A 22,447-nucleotide genomic window follows, 5' to 3' on the forward strand; every position below is an offset into this window, starting at 1 on the left:
ATATATGTTCCTGTCGTCATAGATGATTGGAAAAAAATTGGTGAGGAGCGGAAGACTGTTCTGTGGAAATCTGTTAAGGTATTTCTATTAATGCTCATTGTAAATTATGCTTCTCTTCATGTATTCTTGTTGCTCTTCAATTTTTATTGTTGCTGTAGTTACGGTTCGAAATCGATGGATAGTTTGAGAAAGCGGCAGTAATGAAACAGATGGGATGCTTATGGAGGGCCTCTAAATCACGATTGGTTAATCAGATTATTAAAGCTGATAATAACGCAGAGCGAATGAATTTGCGTCCAGACAATGTTCTAGTGGCTGAGTGGAGGAAGTTTGTGAAAGCGAAGACTAGTAAAGAGTTCAAGGTATGAAATTTGTACTTAGTTTTATTTTCCATATTCAGCATTGTAACACTTCTATATAGGCTGTTAGCGATGCATACAAGGAAAGAAGACGTAAGCAGATTTCCCATACATGTAGCCGTAAAGGAATGGTTAGATTGGCAGAAGATTTAGTAAGTATTTTACTTCTAGTGATATTTAATCGTATAAAAATGTGCATATATTTGACATTGGTTTTTAATAAGATAGCTTGAATCATAATGCAAAAAAAAGAGAGCTCAGGTGTCGGTGAAGTAAGCAGACTGAATGTATGGGTCAAGTCACGAACTAAAAAGGATGGGACAGCAGTAAACATGGATGCTGCTGAAAAAATAGTAATTTCTTGTTTCATTAGCTTATTTGACTATGAGATTCGCAGTAGAGTTAAACTACACAAGAGTTTAATCATATATAACTTCAACATGTTTCAGAAAAAGGCCAATGAGTTTATTCGGTCTGATGATCCAGGAGCATCATCTTCAAACCCAAGAGAAGACACTCTTAGTCAGCTCTTAGGACCTGATAATCCTGGACGCTTGAGGGCAATGGGTAGAGGAATGAGTGTGACCAAACTTGCTTTGTTCGGCATGCAGAGCAAGCATATGACTGAAATGCAACAGACACAATTTCAGTTGAAGCAGCAGGTCCACAACTTAGAAGAGGCCCTTGCAGAAATGAATAGTAGAGTAAGTGTTAAAGATTAACTGTCCTTTGGTTATTGTTTTTTTTTTTGCAAAATGGTAACCTAGTTTGTATGTCTATTTGCAGCGGTCAGACTCGGTAGTGGGTGAAAATTCACCACCATCAGTAAGTTCTTCTGGATTAAGTTTTTTTCCTGAACTAGAACGGATTAATAACAATTCTGTTGATGAGTATTTGTAGAGTGTAAACAAAAGGTTTCCACAGCCTAAGTGTATTCTATACGATTGGTGTGACAAGGAATCCAAAGTAGCAGAGAGTCGTTTGGGCCCTAATTTAGCTAAGGTGGTTGTTAAGACGGCTTTTAAAAAAGATGCATTTCTTTGGAGACCGGCGCCAAAAATGTATACTATTGGTCATGCTGTAGGAGAAACAGTAGCGTGGCCTCAGGATGCGGTTCTAGTTCTTGACGAGGAGTTCTCTCCAAATGACAATCCAAGTAATGTAAGATTTTCATTACTCATCTCATTTTGATCTTAAGTTTATGTCTCTAATATCTATTAATGTGTTTCCTATGATGGATTTATTTGTTTGTCAGAGCCCAGAGACAAAAGAAATGAACAAGTGCAAACTGCTACATTGGCTAACAGATGATGATGAAACAGTTGCTGAAGGTCGTTGGGAGAGTCGTGATCCCAAAGCCTTGGTGGATGGCCTTCCTCTTGGACCAAATGCTGTTAAAGTATATGTGGATGTGGTAACGGTAACAGAGACATTTCTTTGGCGGCCAACAGAAAAACACTCAAACCTTCGCGACTGTTTGAAGACATTTGTAGCATGGCCAGTGAGCAGAGTTTTATTCGAGAATTCAGACACAGAGTCACCAACTACAGCTACTCCTCATACGCACTCACAAGTTCACACTCCACCAGCTCCTGCTAAGATTTCAAAAACATTTTCACAATCTCCTTCAAGCTCTCAGACCGTTGACATGATAAAGTTGATAATGGTTACATATTACTTACACTATTCGACATTGTTCTTTTATATAGACTGTGAAAGAGGGTCAGAAGTGCAGACTGTTGGATATTACTGGTGAAAAGTAGTTGTTGCAGAAGGACGCTGGTCTTCGAACAACCCTGAACAGTTAGTTCATTTCGTTCTGTTGGGCAATAATGCAGTTCGTGTGTGGGTTGATGTAGTGAAGGTGAATGATGCTAAGGTTTGGAGGCTAACGTCTGCAATTGAGTGTATGGAGGATGCTATCGGCAGCACTGTAGCATGGCCTGAAGATAAAGTTGTGATCGTTTGAGGTGGAATAAGAACTGTATGGTCTTCTACTTTCATTCCTTTAGTATTAATGAACCTATGGTATTTGTGTTTTTTCTTTGAAACTTAATTATGACATTGTATTTCTATTATGGAAAAATGAAATGGATTCAGACTTTGTTTGTTTCTATTTCTGTTTATTTGCTGTAACATGTGACGGATTTATTGTGTGAAATTGTATCCAAAATAGATGCTACAATTCAAATATACATAAATCAAAACCACATCACCAACAGCATATATGTAGAGCTACTACAACGTAATTCATGGCTACATAATATAGCTATTTTACAAATATACATAGCAGCCAAAAAATGTTATTATACAATTTTATATAACACGAACTAAATGTTATTATTAACTTTAATACAGCTAAAGAGAACAGCTGTTATATAATTTCCTATAACACGAATAAAGTGTTATAAATATAATTAATACAGCATTAGAGAAGAGCTGTTATATAATTTCCTATAACGCAAGTTTTGTGTCATAAATACAATTAATACAGCATACCGGTAATGCTATTATAGGCCACTCTACAATAGCGTCATTTGAAAACGCTATCGTATATAGGTATCCTATTATAGCGTCAACTATAATAGCATTTATAAAACCGCTATAAAAACCATATAATAGCGTAAACCGTGTGCTATGAAAAGCCATATTTGTTGTAGTGAATGGATGTTGATGGGGGATTTTAATGAGATTTTAGATGGGGAAGAGCATTCGGGGTTTGAAGATTCTCCAAGATTACTAGCAGGAATGCGTGATTTTCAGGAAGCTGTCAGCTATTGCAGGTTAACAGACATGGGGTTTCAAGGTTCGAGGTTAACCTGGTGTAACAAAAGAGTGGATGGGCTAATTTGTAAAAAATTGGATCGAGTACTTATTAATGAAGAGTGGCTGACAAACTCGCAGTCTTACAGTGTTTTTGAACCGGGTGGATGCTCTGATCATCTAAGATGTAGAGTACATTTGAGGAAAGATGAGAAGAAGAAAAGGAAACCCTTTAAGTTCACAAACGCTATTGCAAGAATGCCAGAGTTTGAGATCTTGTTGAGAGAAAAGTGGAGATATCGAGAAAAGCTTTTTCATTCAACATCAGCTATGTTCAGACTCTATAAATGGTTAAAAGAGCTCAAGCAACCGCTGAGGATGCTTAGTAAGATTAAGCTAGGGGATTTGCCAAGAAGAACCAAGGAAGCTTACCAAGATCTTTGTCTAAAGCAACAGGCCACTCTAGCTGACCCGTCTAAGGAAAATATTAATGAGGAGTTGCAGGCTTATGAAAAATGGAAAAGATTAGCTGATTTGGAAGAAGAATTCCTGCATCAAAGAGCTAAAATGCACTGGTTGGATACTGGGGATGGAAATAATAAATTTTCCCATAGCTGGGTGAAGATAAGAGAGGTCAGAAAGCAATTCATGAAATTCACTGTGCGGATGGCTCGATAGCAAAGACAGATGATGAAATTCAAACAGAAGCAGTGAGATATTATGATGAGTTTATGAATTTCAAACCGACAGAATTTGAAGGAGCTGAAGTTGATAATCTGAGAAATTTGTTGGGTTTCCAATGTAGTGAAGAAGATTGTCTTAAGCTTGAGAAGGATGTAACAAAAGAGGAAATCAGGAAAGTAATATTCAAGATGGCAGGAAGTAAAGCTCCGGGTCCAGACGGTTATACTTATGAGTTCTTCAAGCATTCTTGGCCGATAGTTGGAGATGATATTACAGTTGCTGTACAATCGTTTTTCTGAAAGGATTCTTACCTAAGGGAGTGAACTCGACTATCCTTGCTCTGATTCCTAAAAAAGAAGAAGCTAAGGAAATGAAAGATTTTCGACCCATCTCCTGCTGTAATGTATTATACAAAATCATCTCAAAGCTCTTGGCGAAAAGATTGAAGCTTATTTTGCCAAAGAGTATTGCTGTGAATCAGTCGGCATTTATCAATGAAAGGCTTCTCATGGAGAATGTGTTATTGGCAACAGAGCTGGTCAAGGATTACCATAAGGATTCAACTTCACCCCGTTGTGCTATGAAGATTGACATCTCCAAAGCCTTCGACTCAGTTCAGTGGTCCTTTTTGATTAACACCTTGAAAGCTATGGGATTGCCGGAGAAATTTATACATTGGATTATATTATGCATCTCTTCTGCTTCATTCTCAGTGCAGATAAATGGAGAGTTGGCTGGTTATTTTCAAAGCACAAGAGGACTGAGACAGGGATGTTCTTTATCACCTTATCTCTTCGTTATATGTATGAACGTTTTATCAAAGATGATTGATGAAGCTGCGCGCAAGAAGAAAATTGGGTACCATCCAAGTTGTAAAAATATGGAGCTTACCCAATTATGTTTCGCTGATGACTTGATGGTGTTCTCAGATGGTAAGAAGAGATCAGTGGAGGGTATCTTGGAGATTTTTGATGAGTTTGACAAGATGACAGGATTAAAAATAAGTTAGGAGAAATCCACTCTTTTCATGGTCGGAGTTTCCTCTCAACAGTTTGAAGAGATCATTCATCAGTACCCTTTTAGCACTGGCTCCTTACCGGTGAGATACCTAGGACTTCCTCTCATGACTAAAAGAATGACTGTTTGTGACTTTCTTCCACTCGTTGAAAAGATAAGGAAAAGAATCAGTTCTTGGACAAACAGGTATATGTCGTACGCAGGGAGATTGCAGTTGATTAATTCTGTGATTGCAAGTTTAGCAAATTTTTGGATGTCAGCTTTTAGACTCCCTAGTGCCTGTTTGAAAGATGTGGAGAAACTCTGTTCAGCGTTCTTATGGTCTGGATCGAATCTTAATGGAAGAAAAGCAAAAATTGCTTGGGACGATATTTGTTGTCCGAGACAGGAAGGAGGTTTGGGTGTTAAGAGATTGAAGGAGGTAAATCTTGTTTGCAGTTTAAAGCTTATATGGAGAATTTTATCAGCAAATACACTTTGGGTAAATTGGATAAAAGTCTATTTGATCAGGAAGGGTTCAATCTGGTCTGTTAGAGATAATACTCAAACAGGCTCGTGGATGTGGAGAAAAATTCTCAAATGCAGAGACTTGGCAAAGCAAATGTACAGAGTGGAAGTGAAGAATGGCATAAAAGCTTCGTTCTGGTACGAATTGTGGTCTTCTTTGGGTGTTTGAGAGACTTGCTGTGTGATAGAGACTATATTGACATGGTGATATCGATCAATGCAAAGGTGGTGGAGTGTAGTAGACATCGAAAACGACATCACAGATTCCCCATTTTCAACAGAGTAGAAGAAGAAATAGAAAGATTTAAAGCTAATATCACAGAAGAAGAAGATATTTCTTTATGGAGAAATAGTAAAGGAGCATACAAGAAATCTTTTTCATCAAAAGAAACTTGGCAAGTGATCAGAGAAAAGCGCCAAGACTGCTACTGGTATAAAGCTGTTTGGTTCAAGCACGCTACTCCGAAATTTTCTTTCATATTTTGGATGGCAATGAGGGAGAGGCTCACAACAGGAGAGAGAATGAGTAAGTGGGGAGGGAATGTTGATACCACTTGCGTGCTCTGTCAGGATCCTTTTGAGACATTGACTCATCTATTTTTTGAATGCCCTTACTCAACGCAAATATGGGAAACTCTGATGAAAGGGGTCATGGGAGCTCACTATACATCGAGCTGGAGAAGTATCATTAGACTAGCGCTGGATAATAACCAGGGTAAAATCAGATTATTTGTCTTGAGATACTGTCTTCAAGCTGCTGTACATACTGTATGGCGAGAGAGAAACAGGAGGAGGCATGGAGAGCCTCAGTCGCCAGTGTATTTATTGGTTAAACTGATTGATAAAAATATGAGGAACAAGTTCTCGATTCTGAGGGAGAAGGGAGTAAGCGAGTATGAGAGGGGTATGGCTTATTGGTTTAGTACACGATGATATCTTGTGATGGATGGGTGTTTTATGCAATTTCAGTAGGTGTGAGAGCTGAATCTAGTAGGAGTGAGAGCTGGCTACTTAGTAGGAGTGTGAGCTAAGTAGAGTATTGAGAAGAAGATGAGGTTTGAAGAGGGAATCAGTAGGAGTGAGAGCTGATAAAGACCAGTAGGAGTGAGTGATGGCTATCTAGTAGGAGTGAGAGCTAGAGATAATATGGAGAAGAAGTTTGAAGTAAAGATGAGGAAGAAAGAGTTGAAGTAAAGAGTCTCTAGTTTAGTCTTACTTCAATATTGTTTAGAAATGATTGGAAAAGTCACACATAGTTGTAACAAAGACATTTTTCTTTTGAATTAAATTTAACATTCAATTTAAAAAAAAAATTAAACAGAGACTTTATTGTAATTTACTAAAGGTGTACAAACATTCTATTAATTTTTTAAAAAATGTATGTTATTCTAGTAATAAACCAACTTTTCTATAACAGTAATTCTAGTATTAATTTTCTCTATTATTAATACTCAAAGGATAACATATACAAGTAAAGATCATTGATATTCAAAGAACCTACCAGTATCCATCCAGATTAAATCTGTTTTTTCATCACTACCATCTTCTAAAATCTAAGATACATCGCATCCACCATCATCTTCAGGTGATGCGATGTCATTTAATTCCCCTCCATTTTTCATTTTCACCTTCATCATTGTCTTCTTCTTATATCTCTTTCTCTCAAGATTTCTAAAACCCCCTTTCAAAGATCTTCAAGTTAAAAAAGAAGATGACGATGAAAGGAAAGAGAGACAAATAAATATTTTGTATAATTTTCTGTGTTCTTAGTATATTTAAGAGTGAATTACGTTGAGAGACACATTGTGACTTTGGTTTTCGTTAACAGACACATTCTCTAGTTGGGACACATTCTTTGACCAGGTGTAATTTTTCGGACAGAAATAACCATATTTTTTTCTAAAGAGAAGTGTGTAACTTTTAAAGAGGTAACTTTAAGATTTTTGACTAAGTTTCCGTTCAGTTGCAATAAATGATAAATGAGTTAAGTCAAAAAGTAGGTGTATGGGATAAAATGATTTTTTTTTGGTCGTTGGAATAAAAGCTAAAGATCTAACAGCGGCAGACATGTTAGAGTGCTACGAGGGTGTTTGGTAGATGGTGAAGGATACGAAAGTGGTGAAAGTAGAGGAAGACATCTTTTTCGCCAGAGCTTGGATTTGTGTTGAGAGATACGGTGAAAGAGAAGGTAAGAAGATTTCACTATAACTCTCTAACATTACAAATCTTTTTTTCCTTTATACAACTTTTTGTGAGATATAATTTATATGGACACGAAAATGTTACAAAATTTATGTAGACAAGTTTCTGTGTACACAATTTGGTGGACAAGGCTGTTACTTTGATTTGGAAGGGATTGGGTTGAGTATTGAATCAGTGGTTAGGTTTGTGGTGGACACGCAGTTGTGGACATTAGATGAAGATAGGCATGAGTATGCAATATGTTAGTTAAATATCAAAAGAGCCACACATACTGAGTTCGTGAAATTAAACTACATGAGTAGACATAAGCCGAATGGCACATTAAGAGCAAAACAAAAGGTGCCCATTAGGTGTATCATGTGTGGCTGTGGGAGACGGGTTGCTAAGGCTGTTGTGGTTGGGTGAGTTGTGGTCGGGTGCCTCATGGTTAGGCGTCAGCTGTTCAGCAGATTTATGGTCAGAGGTTATGTGGACATGTGATGTGTGGTCAGGAGTGGAGTGGTTGTGAAGTGTGTGTTCGGGAGATGTGTGGATGGGGATTGTGTGGTTGTGCGACGAGCAGTGGCCAGAAGAGTTGTGAAGTGGTGAGGAATCAAAGATAGGTGCCGAGTGAATGTCGGAGTTTAGAATCAAAGATAAATCTTTTCTGCAGATTAAACAGAAGAACATAGAGTTGAGTTTATATCAAGAACTCACACAAAACTAAATTAGAAAATTTCATGTTGGAGAACAGAATAGAGAAACAGATCTTCCATGTCGGAGATTTGGAGTAAACCACAGCGCCGACCGATTCTAATAGCTTTGATTCCGCAAGCGAGATTCTCCAAACCGGTGGTCTCGAATAATGGAAGCTTGTAAGAGATGAGAGTTTTTCCCAGATTCTATTCTCGAAAGGAGAAAAAGAAAAAGTGATCGGGGTTCGTGAAAAGTCGCAGTCAATTAAAGGATTTAGATTTATTTATTTTTGGTAAATAGGATTAGCTTTCGACAGAATTAATGGATTATTGTTATTTTAATAATTAGTCAATTTTGTCCGGTTAGGAAACGTAACAGAACATAAGAATAACTAGTTTAAGGGTATGTAGGTCATTCAATACATGAAAGTATCCTCAAAGTCCAATGTTCCTTATTGAGTAATTGGAAACATGAAATGTGTCTCTAAAAGTAAAGTTTTCAATATTTAAGGTACAAAATATTTTAAAACTCATAAAAGGTTATTAAGGACATCGATGTCATTATACGCCTAAACTGAATGGACCTTGACATAATTTTGACTATTCTTCTATTGTTACAAATTTTCATCTTATTATCTATTTAACATGCCAATTGCTCTATTATCAATATCACAGTAAATTTTAGGTAGATATTATACTGATCACTAAAGTTTTCCAAAACTTAAATTCATGAGATATTATATATATATTTTGGAGAGTATTCATAAACTTAAATTTATAATGACATGACAGTTCGTCATCCTCATGGTCAAAATTCTCAACAGAATTAGAAGAAATACAAGAGTCAAAGAGAAGATTCCATGATTTCAGAATATGCTAGATTCTCCGAACAGACAATGAAACTATAAATTTTTAGCTAAAACTGATATATATATTTTCGTAAATATATATATTTTATTGACTGATTTATTGCGGTCTAATTACAAAGACTATCTCAAATCTTAATAATAGAATGATTTTTATATTAAAAAATCATAAGGATATTATCATTTTAGGAATATCTTTCCGAATGTCTTCCTAAACTCATATTCATAAATACATCATACATATTAAGTAAGGTATTCTTAAACTCAAAGTCATGAAGATATCATGTATGAAAATTTTCTTTAAAAACAAATTTTGAAAAAAGTTTGAAAAAAATGAGAAGAAAAATTCAAAAGAGAGTTTCAAAAATTTTTAGGTTTTTCAAAAGAATGTATATTAAAATATTTATTTATTTGTAGTTTACCTATAAAATAATTGTATAATTGTCATTCACCTCTTTAATGAAACCTATTTATTTTTGTGATAAATTGTTTTTAAGGATTATCCTAAGATAGTTCTCTAGATTTAAAATGAAGATTTAATATTTAAATCAATAACTTTATTTAATCTTTTAAGGGGAAATTTCACTTGTACCACTTTGGTGATACCACTTTCTATGTATACCATTAGTATATAGTCATTTTCAGAAATACCTAATATATATAATTACAATGACTAAACTAACCCTAAAGCTTTTTTCTCTCGATCCACCACGGCGGCGCTTTGAAATCCGATCACGTTCTTGTACCCGATTGAAAGGAGGTTTCGATCTTCCACCGTAAGCTCCTCTTTTGGAGTGGCGTCTTTGACGAATTGCTCCGTGAACTGTACCATGTCCTCGTAAAACGCTCCGCTTGCTCGGCGAGCTTTGCCACGTAAATGTACTGGTCTCTGTTTAATTTTGCCGGCGCCGTTAGAGAGAAAAAAGTGAGAGAGAAAGAGAGAGTTAAAGGAGCGCTCGGAAATTGAGATTCTGAACTCGAAAACGCACAGGAGACAGTGGTGGAGTTACTAGGAGTGCTAGGTCGTCGTCCATGGCTTCCCATTGTAGTCTGTTGCAGCTCTCGCGACGAACTCCACGCCGTCTCCTCTTCCTTATCCACTCTTCCTTTCATCTCCTTTGCTGCCTTGGTACTATTCTCTTCTTCAACTTGTTGATTGTTTCGGTTTTGAACTTGTTGATTTCGTATTCTTTAGTGTTCTGGAGAATCTAATGTTCTTTGATTCGAAAAAGAGAATCTTGTTGTTTAATCACTTGCTTTTGCTTTATCCTGATCAGTGTACTTCCTCTACACTATGTTCACATTCAACCTCTATGTTGTATTTGCAAGTACAGTGATTTGGCTGAGAGAGAACAAACTATTGTATAAAACAAATTATTAATGCTTATTTAGTCATTAGGTTGTTTCTTCCCATTTTTGATATTGGATTCTTTAGTGTTCTGTTCCTGATTTTGAGAAGACTCTTGTTGGTTAGTCACTTGCTTGCTTCATCATGACCAGCCATCGATTCAGCATTAGATTATGTTACATTATGTTTGGATTAATTTATATATATAGGATTCATAGTGTTCTGTATCCGTGGAGATCTAATGTATACTTGATTTGAGAACAAAATGCTCTTCTTGATGACTCATTTACTTTTTCAGTTTTAACATTAGATTATGTTACACTCTCCTTCCTCCTTTAGATTATGTTCACATTCGATGTCTGTTGCTTGTGTGCAGTACAGTGATCTGGGAGAGAGGGACCGAGCTACGGTTTTGGAGAAATTTCGACAAGCAACAATCAACTGGTGGTTGTGACTGATGTTTGTCTTCCCATGCTTTCATCTGGAGAGTCTTCTCTTTCCTCACGAGTTCTCGTCAACTACGAGCTTCCTACTAAGAAGGAAACTTATTCTAGGCATTTAACATCTTGCTTAGCTTCAGGTTCTTTCTCTCAAAAACAAACTCCTCTGTTCATCATCATCAGAGCCTATTTTTTAACATTTGAAACTTTCTCTTTTTAAAGGTGGGATTGTCATAAACATGGTTATTGGCTTCTTCATTTTCACCTACTTTACAGCTCCCCCTGTCCCTCAACTTCCAACTTGAAGCTCGTGAAATGGGTCTACGAATTTATGGAGAAGAAAGATCAAAGAACCAAAACAGCCTATGTTTCGAAGAATCTGTCCCAAGGCGTCAGTGCTTGAAGAGCAAACAAGAGTTTATAAATTATTTATAAAAGTTTATAAAACAGTAGTTTATAAGTCTATTTATAAGGGTTTATAAATTATTTGTAAGAGTTTCTATTCCATTTATAAAGGTTTATAAAATAATTAATAAAGTTTATAAACCATTTATAAAAAACGCTATGAAAGTTTATAAACAATTTATAAGGGGTATGTATACAATTTATAAGGTTTAAAAGTTTAGGAATCAATTATAACGTCTCCTAGATCATTTATAAGAGTCTATAAAAATTTATAAAGACTTATAAAAACAATTTATAAGAGTTTCTAAAATAATTTATAAGGGTTTATAAGGATATATAAATAATTAATAAGAACTTGTAAATCATTTGTAAACTTTATTTAAAGCAATGTGAAGTGTTTATAAATTTATAAATTAGAGATTTGTAGAGACTCATAAATCATTTATAATAGTTCATAAAACAATTGGTAAAGCTTATAATCTATTTATAAAAGTTTATAAATTATTTTAAAGAGTCTCTAATCCAATTATAAAGGTTTATATAAAACAATTAATAAAGTCTATAAACCATTTATAACTGTTTATAAAAATGTTATGAAAGTTTATAAACTATTTATAAGGGGTATGTATACAATTCATAAGGTTTATTGGTTTATGAATCACTTAGAAAATCTCTTAAATCATTTATAAGAGTCTATAACCATTTAGAAAGACTTATTAAACAAGTTATAAGAGTTGATAAAATAATTTTATACGGTTTTAAAAGGTATGTAAATAATTTATAAGAGTTTATAAAACATTTATAAAAACAATTTATACGAATATGTTCTAAACAACCGACTTCGTAAACTCTTTAAATGTTGTTCAATTCTGTCTTAATGTGTGTGAGTTTCTCTCTACAACATCAATCATACAGTTATTTGCTAAAAAAATCAATTTGTTCCAAGTTTTTAAATAAGAGTTGATCGCATATATCTATAAAAACATATAAATGTGTGTAACTTGAGAATTCTTGTGAGGAATGCTAGACATAATGAGTATAAGGAATTCAAAAATCATTTATGAAAGTTCTAAACTGATTTATAAGAGTTTATAAATTGTTTTCAGGAATTTTTTTGTCAACTGAATGATAAGTGTTTATGAAGAAATTTATAAAGGTTTATAAACTGATTTATAATGGCTTATAAGCTGATTTTTTAAAAATCGCTCAAAAAGACCATGAACGCAAAAAAGCTTTGCAAAACATATACTTTTGTATCATCCCATGTGAGAAACATTCTGTAAAAGTCTCAATGCATACTCATAGTCTATTACAAGAAACAAAATGTAGTAAAAAGAGTAGTCTCAGTTACTTAGCTGCATTATAACAGGTCATTTCTCGAGTCAATAATTCTACGTTCAAATCAGTGTTTATAAATCATTTCTAAGAATGTATATAAACTATTTATAAAGGTTTATAAATCAGTGATAAGAATATATAAAAATATTTATAAGGTTTTATAAACACCATAGAATAGTTAATATACTGTTTTGTGGAAGTACTTCTCGGGGATTCTTGCTCATTTAAACACCATAGCATAACTAATACTGCTCACTAAAATATCTGTTGAGACAAATCATTACGAAGATACTAGAGACTTAATCCACTTTCTCTTTCACGCACAACTGCTTTACAAATAAAAGAAGCGTGAAAAACCAGAACTTTAGTAAAGCTACAAGATCATCCAGACCAGAGTATATATAAACCAATATAAATAACTTAGAAACCATTACAAATGATCTATAAATCTTTAGAAATTATTTATAAACCCTTATAAATTATATATAATTTCTTACAAATAATTTATAAACCATTATAACTAATATATAAACATTTTATAAACCATTATAACTAATTTATAAACATTTTATAAAGGTTTATAAAATATTTAAAAGGGTTTATAAAACTATTTACAAGAACTTAAAAGCTATTTATAAGAGTTTATACATTTATTTAAAATTGTTTATAAATTAATTACAAGGTCATATATCTATTTATAAGAGTTTATAAATCTATTTATAAGGGTTTATTCCAAAGATTATAAGAATTTAATAATCTTCATAACACAATGTAAAAGAGTTTATAAATCAATTTATAGATCAGTTAGAAGAGTTTATAGATCATTTACAAATTCTCTATTCTTTTCTATCCATCTTATAATTTTTGTAAGAATTTATAAATGATCTATATTCTCTATTTATAAGTTCTCAATTTTTTTTCTTAATTGTAAGATTATAAGAATTTAATAATCTTCATAACATAGTTTATAAGAGTTTATAAATCAATTTATAAATCAGTTAGAAGAGTTTATAGATCATTTATAAATTCATACAAAAATTATAAGTAAATCTTTATGAAAGTATTTATAAAGTTTCTCAATTTGCAGATGGCAAATCTTGCTGGTTATGTCATTGGACCATCAGGTCTAAGCATGTTTGTCTCCAGCTTTAGGAGAGAAAATATGAATGAAGCCCAGCGGTTTTCAATTCTTGAGCAGATTATTTTAGAAATCCCATTCTTTCCATCACTTGAGCTTCTGTTCTCCGTCCTCACATCTGCAACATCCGGAGGTGCAATGTACATCAGGATTCACCTGGTTGCGAAGACGAGTTTCTTCAGCACGAGGCTCCTGTCCTCAGTCGCTTCCACAGATACACTGAAGGAGATACTGAGAAAGAGTGGTCCACGACTCAGTGTCCCCTCTCTGCTTCAGCAACGCGTCGAGTCCGGTCACCCCGTCACGTTACCGGAGCTCCGGCTCATCTCCAAGCGCCTACTCAGATCAAGAACCCAAGAACCACACGTTGGAAGATCTCTTTGAGTGGCTTAACTACAGACTTGGTTAACGCGGAGGTTTCCTCAGCTTCCTCTTGCTTTCTACTCTCGGATGCAAACTGTCCTGCAGAGTTAAGAAGCGCAACTCCTGTGACTTGCTCTGGTAATCCCACCACAACTGACAAAGCTGTGAATCCCCCTAGGCTGTGCAAAAAAAAGTTTGTTTCAGTTACGGATTTGACCCAAAAAGAGCGATAGAGAGTTACCTGTTTCCAACCACAACAGCTGGCTCTTTGACAATCTCTTTGATAAAGTCAATAACTTGATCTGTCCAAGCCATTGCATCATACTCTATGAGAGCTTTGTCACTCCATCCGAAACCGAGTAAGTCCAAGGCGTACACTTTGTACTTCTTAGCCAGTTCAGGAATGTTATACCTATTACAATTGCAGTCTCAGTGTCCCCAACTCAAGAGAGAATCATAATCTAAATGGTTTAGATGTTAGTATGTTACCTCCAGTGAAAGACAGAAGCACCAAAGCCATGAATAAGAGCAAGAGGCAAGCCTTCTCCTTGAACCACATAATGAATCTTGTGACCTCTCCATTCCCAAAAGTTATATCCTTCTGGTTTAAAAGCTAATCTATCCCCACCTAAATAAAGAATCATCATCCAATTAAACAGAGAAGCCAAAGAGCCACAATATTTTAAATAATAAAGCTTCAAGATTCAAACCTTGAATTATCTGAGAAGCAGCTGATGATGGTGAAGGAGGAGTGCCCATGACTGAAACTCCAGAAGCAACAATCCCTCTCACTGCAAAACCCCTTCTGCTGGTTTCACATTTGTTCCCTTCATTGCAAAAAGATCAAAACTTTTAATGAGATTCAAAGCTTAATCTAAGGAGAATCTGATGGAAAAGGGTGGAGAGAACTTACTTGGTCGACGAGTTTGAGCAGGAAAGGTGGGTCTTTTAGATAATGAGCTGAATAGTTCTGTTCTAACAGACGGTGTTACAGCACATGAAGCCGACATCGGTTGATTCTCACAGAGAGAAACAGATGTTTAAGGATTCTTGAGAGCTAACAAGATGCACCGAATGTGTGACTGTGTGGGTGAACTTGCGAGAGAGTTGTGGGGACGCCTGAGCCAGACAAGTCGAACCCTCTACTCGAAGGCGTACCATAGACCAAAAGCACCAGTGGCAAAGAGAGCAGTCCGAGTCCCTCACTCATCGTTACCTGAAATGAGAGGCGTACTCAATTGCGATTCCACAGTTACCGATAGGAGACGATACATCCGGCAAGAGAAACATGTCGCTGGAGAGAAGGAGAGTAATCTAGGTTTAATTATCTAAGGGTAAAATGGTATTTTGACCATTAAAAATCTGGTGGTATAGTTGGTTAGTGTATAATTGAAAAGTGGTAGTTAGAAAATGGTATTAGTGGTAATTTCCCATCTTTTAATTAATGTTAGTTTGGAAGAAAAATGTCTTATATGCTTTTGGGAAATTGGGTGAAATATACACACCAAAAAAAACAAAATTCACTAACTAAAAACACCCCATCTCTTCTACTTTTTCTTCCTATCTCTCTCTACTCTCTCTCCTAAAATCTAATTTTTTTTTGGTTATTAAGCAAAAAAGCCCTATGTTTTTTTGTCATCAATTTTTTTTGTGCTATCCAAAGTATTTTCCCGAAAAACAAATTGAAATATAATAGAAAATCTCCTATATATTAAAAGAGATGCATTCGTAATTAATGCATTCACACTGTATTTTTTGAATTTCCTGACGTGTCGGCTTCACAATCATTTAATATTTAATGCGTTCACACACTAAGTTTTTTAACTACACTCGAGACAATTTAATGTGTTCGCATTCTATTTTTTTCAATAAGCTCTTTTGGTTCATACATTTTTAACATTTGTAATAGTGAATTGAAATTATTTAAAATTCTCTTTGTACAACTACTGAATAATATCATTTAAAAAAAATCATTAAGATTCGCATCAACTAAAATGCTTGAGTGAAAATATTTTAGAAATTGAAAGTTTCATATCTAACTTGGTTTCTTGAAAAAGACATGTGACAGATACGATGATGAGTAGGGTCCAACGGTATACTCCAAATGTATATATTGTTTCAAAATGTTACTTTTGGCAACTGTGATATCAAATAGCGTCTACACAACTCATGGAGATCTCTTTCAAAGCTCTTCTCAGGTCTATGAAGATAACACTTTACTGTTGGGTTTTTTTAGAGGAACTTGACAAGATTGAGAGGAGGAGACAGGTTGGTGAGAATGATGATGATGATGATGATGAGAATATAACTCTATACCATGTTTTATGGTCGTGTACATGGATGGCTGATGGTCTGAACGAGAGTGACTAAAAAGGATTTCTTTGGGGAGTTGATTGCACCGAGAGTTTTCTAAAACAATCGAAGTTAAAGGTAAGTGGTTAACTTCTAATGATGTTTTCGTATGTGATTATTTAAATTTAATGTGTTTTTTTACCGTTTTAGATGATCATAAGATCATATGAAGGACCTGATGCAAGATCAGATCGAGAAGACATGGGAAACATGCTATGCAGGTACTCACATTAACACTAATCAAAATTTACATTATTAAACTCAATAAAAACCAATTTATATGAGTATAAATATACAACTTTTTATATTATGTCTAAGTTCAAACAACAAAAATAATAATAGATTATCTTATATAAAATACAAAATCTTAAAATATCACCAACATTGTTTGTACAAACAATACAAATAATATTGGATGTCCTTTTTCTTAAATTATTATTTAGATTTTATTTGATTTTGCAAGCATTTAGAAACTTAAAAATGAAATCATTGGTTCGACATAAGAACTGTCAAAAATTCATATAACATGAAGCCAAACAAATATAATAGTTTTAGGTTTATCACCGAAAAATTAAAAACCTCGATTACTTCAACCGAACAAAACAAAATAAATATGGATTTAGAATGGTAACTATATTCTATTAAAACAGAAGTACAAATATAAAATATTCCTAAGTTCGACATAAGGAATCATTGTCTTTCCTATTTATTAAACTATTTTCTAAATTAAATTTAACTTAATTTCGTATTTAATATATTTTCTTAAACAAATTAGTTAACTTTAGGGATATTCAAATTTAAAATGGATTTTAACTATATTAAACTTGGATAATGTCACCATTAATTATTTTGAACCAAAATCAAGTTTAAATTTGATATTAAACAATATTATGAATATTCCTAAAATATATGCTCAACTTACCATTAAATTTTTTTTTTAAATAACTTATAGAACAATATGAAATATTTGTAAGTGAATATTATTTTTAATATAATATAATCTCACCTAAGATTATATATATTTCAAAAATTTCTAACATATATGTTTAATCATTTCAATTACTATTAATTATTTTCAACAAGAAAATATAAATATCTTTGTAAAACAATGTTTAATGTTTATAACCAAATATTATTTTTCTAACGTATCTAAATCTCACTATATTATCCATGTCTGATTAAAATATTTAAATTCTTATTACATTTGAAAAAAAAATTTCATGTTAAAAGAAATATTATTCAAACATATCAATAGATCAATATTTTGTCAAAAGCTTAGTAGTGGGCACGGATCACTATTTTCTATAGCACGTAAACTATTTAATTGTTGTATTTATAAAATATTTAAAATATAAACCAATAAACATTTAAATAATATTCATTTATATAAAAATGAAAATAACAACCCGTGCGGATGCACGGATCAAGCTCTAGTTTATATTTTAGGAGGTTAAAAAAGTAACGTAATACCAAACTAATATCCGGATTAAACAGATATAATGTTTTTTATCTTAAAAAGTAGGGCTGGGCAAAATATTCGGAACTGACGAACTGAGCCGAAACCGAACCGAAATTTAGGGTCCCGAACTCGATCAGACACGGGGTAAATAACCGAATTGTTCCTAAATTGATGTATCCGAAGAACCGGTACTCAACCCGATCCGAAATGAGAACCGAATGAGTATCCGAAGATTTCCGAAATGTAAATATATATTTAAAAATATTATTTATAATTATATGTATAATTATTTTAAAAATTAAAATCAAAATTATATATTAAATATATTAATTATTTTGTGTATTTTCAGATAAAATATGATAGTTTGTATAGAAATACTCAAAAAAGCGTGTCCAATGAGTAATTTTAGTTTTTTGGTGCATTTGGGTAGTTTGGATACAAAATATCTGAACCGAATCGGGTAATATGATTAATTTGAGTATGAACCTGTTTCAGATATATTAGTTATTCAGTTATTTTAAGGTTTTTTTACATCAAAACCGAACCCACTCAAACTCGGAAGGACTCGACTCGAAATTTTGTAATATCCAAACAAGACGTAATTTTCAAACCTAAAAAACCCGGTATCCAAAAAAATGACGGATACCTAAATACTCATGCCTATTAAAAAAATAATAAAATCAATAATCTCATCCAGTGCAAGACACGGATTATTAAGTAGTCTTTTATTACAAGATAACAATTTTTGGGGATAGCATGCAATATAACTCTCAAGTCTCTTAAACCATTGGATCGAATGCAAAGCAAACAAAACGTTTGGACTTCCAAATATAAAAATCAAAACATACAAAAACTTCTTCACCTGTTGATACATCCCAAGCAACCCACTCTTAAACAGATAATCAGATAAGCAAAATAAGATCAGTCATACGGCATCACCAGCTCTGCATACTTAATATTTTAGCCTTAAAAGTAGAAGGATTCGAGCTTCAACGGATACCTCACAATCACAGGAACACAGAGGTCCAAACAAAACAAAAGAAATACACAGATGCTACACGGTTTATGTCGGCCTATCTTGACCCGCCTTCCCTGAAAAGACATCAATAAATAAGAAAATATGTATCTGTTCACTATCGTTGTTTTGCAATTGAATTTTCTCAAGGTTTCGACTACTTAAAAAATAGAAGAGAAGTTTTCTAAATTAATTAAAATAGAGTTGAGTGGTTACCATCAGGGATGAAGAGAATGAGTTGTTCAGTCACTAGTTTTGCTGATGATTCCTTTCCCAAAATACTCTGCAATTACAGAAAACCCGTCTTTCGAGCCCTTTACCTGCTGGAAGAACAGAGCTTGGTCTTTCGAGTTATGCTCCAAACTTCTCTTCATTTCCACCACGGATCTGTACTCGGGAGCACACTCGGGACATTCTGTTTCGTTGTCACCAAGGCAACGTTGATGGAATGAGTGCATACACATGAAATGGACTGCAGGGATATCCAGTGTGAAAGTGCAAGCAGTGCACTTGCTTAGTTGAAATATCCTGGCATTTGACCTAAGGTCCTCAATCTCTTTTCTCATGTTTTTTGTCGTTTCCTGCACCATTCAAATGCAATAGTTAGGATTTGCAATTTTTCCTAGAAACAAAGAGAAACTATATTGATGAATGAAACAACCAACCTGATACTTCTCAACAGCTCGCCGATCCTCTTCAATTATCTTTGATTCTTGTTCAAGTTTCCGTGCGATATAGTCTTTGATTACAGAGAGTGTGAGGCATGGATTCTTCGCTAGGGTCTGAAGAACAATTATAGGAGGTAAAATATCATCTCGTTCAATATAAGTAAGAACCTCCTTCACCTCTTTAGTACAGTCCTCTCCGATTTCACCAAAATATTTGAGAAGATCTGCCCAGAGAGACGGATCCCCACCCTTGCCAGAATCGCCTAACTTTTTGCAGCAAGCAATCAGTCCCTCGTGATCATGATTCTGCATGTAGCAAGCAATAACCTCCTTGTAAAGTTTCATCTTTTCGTACAGATACAGAAGCCCTTCTTTGAACGAATTCATCTCACAAAGAATTATAGCAAGGTCAACATCATAGAGTGGTTGCTCTTGGTCTGATGGCCAGCCTATTTTGAGCAACTCTAGTCCCTTTTGCTGTCTTTCCACACAATCCTTTTCTATTGTATCATTCGAATCAGCAATTTCCTTTTTTCCAGAACCAGTTTTGGACATTGCAGCTGCTACTGAATGATCTGTGAAATTCTGATCTAGACCATTTTCTGATAGAGAGATTGATGGAAAGTTCAAGTCCTTGGACAAGTATAACTCCAGGAGTGTGTTGTTGATTTCTGCTTGAGCAGGTGAATCTTTAACTATTTCAGCATATCTCTCGAGAAAATCCATCAGCGAATGTGGATGCTGAACAAACACATTGATGAAGTCTACAGGTGACGGCAACATGGACAAGTAAACACCATTTGAAGTTCCTTGCTCGGTGCAAAGTCGCATTAGTATATCTATCGCCTCTTTTGGCTTGTGCTCTATAAGGATTTTACCATACTCTTTTATTGTTACGCCAGCTTGACTTGGTTCAAGGCTCGAAATATACTGCAAGGCTTCGTCGTAGTTTCCAAGATCCTCAAGCAAAATTTTCAAATACCACTCGTGTTTTCCTGCCTTTTTCGCAACATACATCGCATGCTCGTGGTAGTTAGCTGCACGACAGACCCTGATGGCTGTTTCCACATCAAACTTGAGCTCGCCGATCCCATCTTCCTTCCTGATGAACGTGTTAAGCTTTTCTACATCCTTCAGTTTAGTATAACAGTTTAGCAAAAGAGTTGTGTGGTCTTTTGATGCTAGACCCTTCTCATGCAATTTCTCCAGGTAATTAGTAAGATTGTAGATCCTCTGTGCATCCAGAAACTTCTGTATCACGAACGATGGTTCAAGATGACCAATCGTGTTGATGTACTGAGACATAGCTTCGTCATAATCTTGTTTGCCATACAAGTGATCTCCATACTTCCTCATCACATTGGCAGTAGCAGCGGCATCGGCATGCTGACTCTGGACAAGATTGATCGCCACAGTGTAGAGGTTTTTCTTGAACAGCATATCTAACTTGCTCTCCATATCTTTCTCCGCAACGCACAGCAATGACTTGTCAGCCGTTATAAGTATTACATTTCCCCACTCGCAGAGCATGTTGGAGACTTTATCAACGACCAGGCTATACGCTATAAGTCGATTCCTGAGGTCGTAGACATTGAAAACGTTGGTCCCAGTTTTAGGATCAGCGATGACACATAGAAGGTAGCCACGGAACCACCCCATGAACTTCTTCTCTCCTTCAAAAGCCCAGCAAGGACCACGTCCATCAACTTCATAGAAATAAACAGCTTCAGGTCGACCAACAATCAATTCCTGCAGAACACAACATGCATCAAACTTTCCACAAGAAAACAACGAAAAGAAGATTCAAGTAGAAGTATATACCGAACGGTCACTCATAGTAACAGTATTGACACCACTCCCAATATGATCCAACGTCTGCACTCTAGGAGGCTGCGCTTGCATAGCAAACGAGTTGACCGAGTCAGGAGTTACAGCAAACAACAGAAGCGACAGACCATCAAGCCTGAATCCCAAGCCTGTGATAGGGGTTTGTCTTTTGTCTGAAACTCCGTCTACTTGAAGCTTAAACCTGGTGATACGCTCTCGTGCAATGTCTCCTTTCACACAATAAATACAGCCATTATCTAAGCCAATGGCTATGAGCAATATCGGTGGAACTTCCTCCAGGACAAGAAAAGAAGTAATCTGCAATGGCAAATGGTATCAATCATTCTCATATATGTTAGCGCATAAAAAAAAAGAGTATGTTGGACCACCTTAGCTTCAGGAAACTGATTGGTGAATATTCTTAAGATACCAATGCAATCGGGAGCAGAGGAGCTCGTGCTTTCCTCCTGCGCTTTGTCGAGGTCAAATACCTTCAGGCACATCCCTGACTGCTGCGGCGATATCTGTTCATCTTCTCCCACCGTCACCAGGAAGTTCCTTTGCTATGAATAATCACAAAGATAAAAACCTCAATTTCCATAGAAATGATCGGATAACAGAATGGATCGAAAGGGAGGGAAACCTTGAGATGCTGAAGGAAGAGGACGGAGGAAGAGTGAGCTTGGAAACCGGAATCGAACTTGATACCGCGATCGAGGAAGCTGACGGATCCGTCACTGGAGCCGATGACGACTTTGCCACGGCCACTTGAACAGCATTGTATCTCTCCGGTGACGTCTTCAGGTATCTTGCCTCCGTATTTCTCCTCGAAGAATTCGAATTTCCTCCACTGGTACATCTCCGCACGATGATCGCGTGATCAAATTTGGGATTTTTTCTAGGTTTTCTTCTCAGATCAGATCACCCTTCTATCGGTTTATTATCGGGTAGACATGCAATGCTGTTCGACTGGTTTTGTATCGGTTTATTATCATTTTATACTATATTTTATATGTACCATC

The 22,447-nt window shown here is 35.1% G+C and overlaps 2 protein-coding genes and 1 pseudogene across 2 annotated transcripts; 1 reads left to right on the forward strand and 2 right to left on the reverse strand.

Annotated features, from left to right (window-relative positions):
• The first annotated feature begins 7,427 nt into the window (after positions 1-7,427).
• Positions 7,428-11,165, forward strand: LOC130494867 (uncharacterized; annotated as a pseudogene).
• A 2,916-nt stretch (positions 11,166-14,081) lies between these two features.
• LOC108836531 (uncharacterized) lies at positions 14,082-15,114 on the reverse strand. Its single transcript, XM_056985689.1, has 5 exons — positions 15,018-15,114; positions 14,815-14,931; positions 14,594-14,732; positions 14,346-14,516; positions 14,082-14,283 (listed from the first exon to the last, which is right to left on the reverse strand). Exons 1-5 carry the CDS (start codon positions 15,112-15,114, stop codon positions 14,082-14,084), a joined length of 726 nt encoding a protein of 241 aa, XP_056841669.1.
• Positions 15,115-18,556: 3,442 nt separating this feature from the next.
• LOC108862628 (vacuolar protein-sorting-associated protein 11 homolog) lies at positions 18,557-22,402 on the reverse strand. The gene is made up of 6 exons (XM_018636818.2): positions 22,069-22,402; positions 21,815-21,988; positions 21,420-21,743; positions 19,596-21,347; positions 19,147-19,511; positions 18,557-19,007 (listed from the first exon to the last, which is right to left on the reverse strand). The coding sequence occupies exons 1-5, from the start codon at positions 22,282-22,284 to the stop codon at positions 19,173-19,175; spliced, it is 2,805 nt and encodes a 934-aa protein (XP_018492320.1). The 5' UTR covers positions 22,285-22,402; the 3' UTR covers positions 18,557-19,007; positions 19,147-19,172.
• Between the last annotated feature and the right edge of the window lie 45 nt (positions 22,403-22,447).

The sequence above is a fragment of the Raphanus sativus genome, chromosome 5 (assembly GCF_000801105.2).
Source record: "Raphanus sativus cultivar WK10039 chromosome 5, ASM80110v3, whole genome shotgun sequence".
Taxonomy (NCBI): domain Eukaryota; kingdom Viridiplantae; phylum Streptophyta; class Magnoliopsida; order Brassicales; family Brassicaceae; genus Raphanus; species Raphanus sativus.

What these genes read in the sequence shown, in the direction of transcription:
- LOC108862628 (XM_018636818.2), bottom strand. Translation starts at nt 22,284, where the DNA reads ATGTACCAGTGGAGGAAATTCGAATTCTTCGAGGAGAAATACGGAGGC. An exon ending in TCTTCCTTCAGCATCTCAAG is followed by an intron (nt 21,989 to 22,068) that starts GTTTCCCTCCCT and finishes GATTATTCATAG; the next exon opens with CAAAGGAACTTCCTGGTGAC. An exon ending in ATCAGTTTCCTGAAGCTAAG is followed by an intron (nt 21,744 to 21,814) that starts GTGGTCCAACAT and finishes TTGCCATTGCAG; the next exon opens with ATTACTTCTTTTCTTGTCCT.
- LOC108836531 (XM_056985689.1), bottom strand. Translation starts at nt 15,114, where the DNA reads ATGTCGGCTTCATGTGCTGTAACACCGTCTGTTAGAACAGAACTATTC. An exon ending in GCTTCTGTCTTTCACTGGAG is followed by an intron (nt 14,517 to 14,593) that starts GTAACATACTAA and finishes CAATTGTAATAG; the next exon opens with GTATAACATTCCTGAACTGG. An exon ending in GCTGTTGTGGTTGGAAACAG is followed by an intron (nt 14,284 to 14,345) that starts GTAACTCTCTAT and finishes TTTTTTGCACAG; the next exon opens with CCTAGGGGGATTCACAGCTT.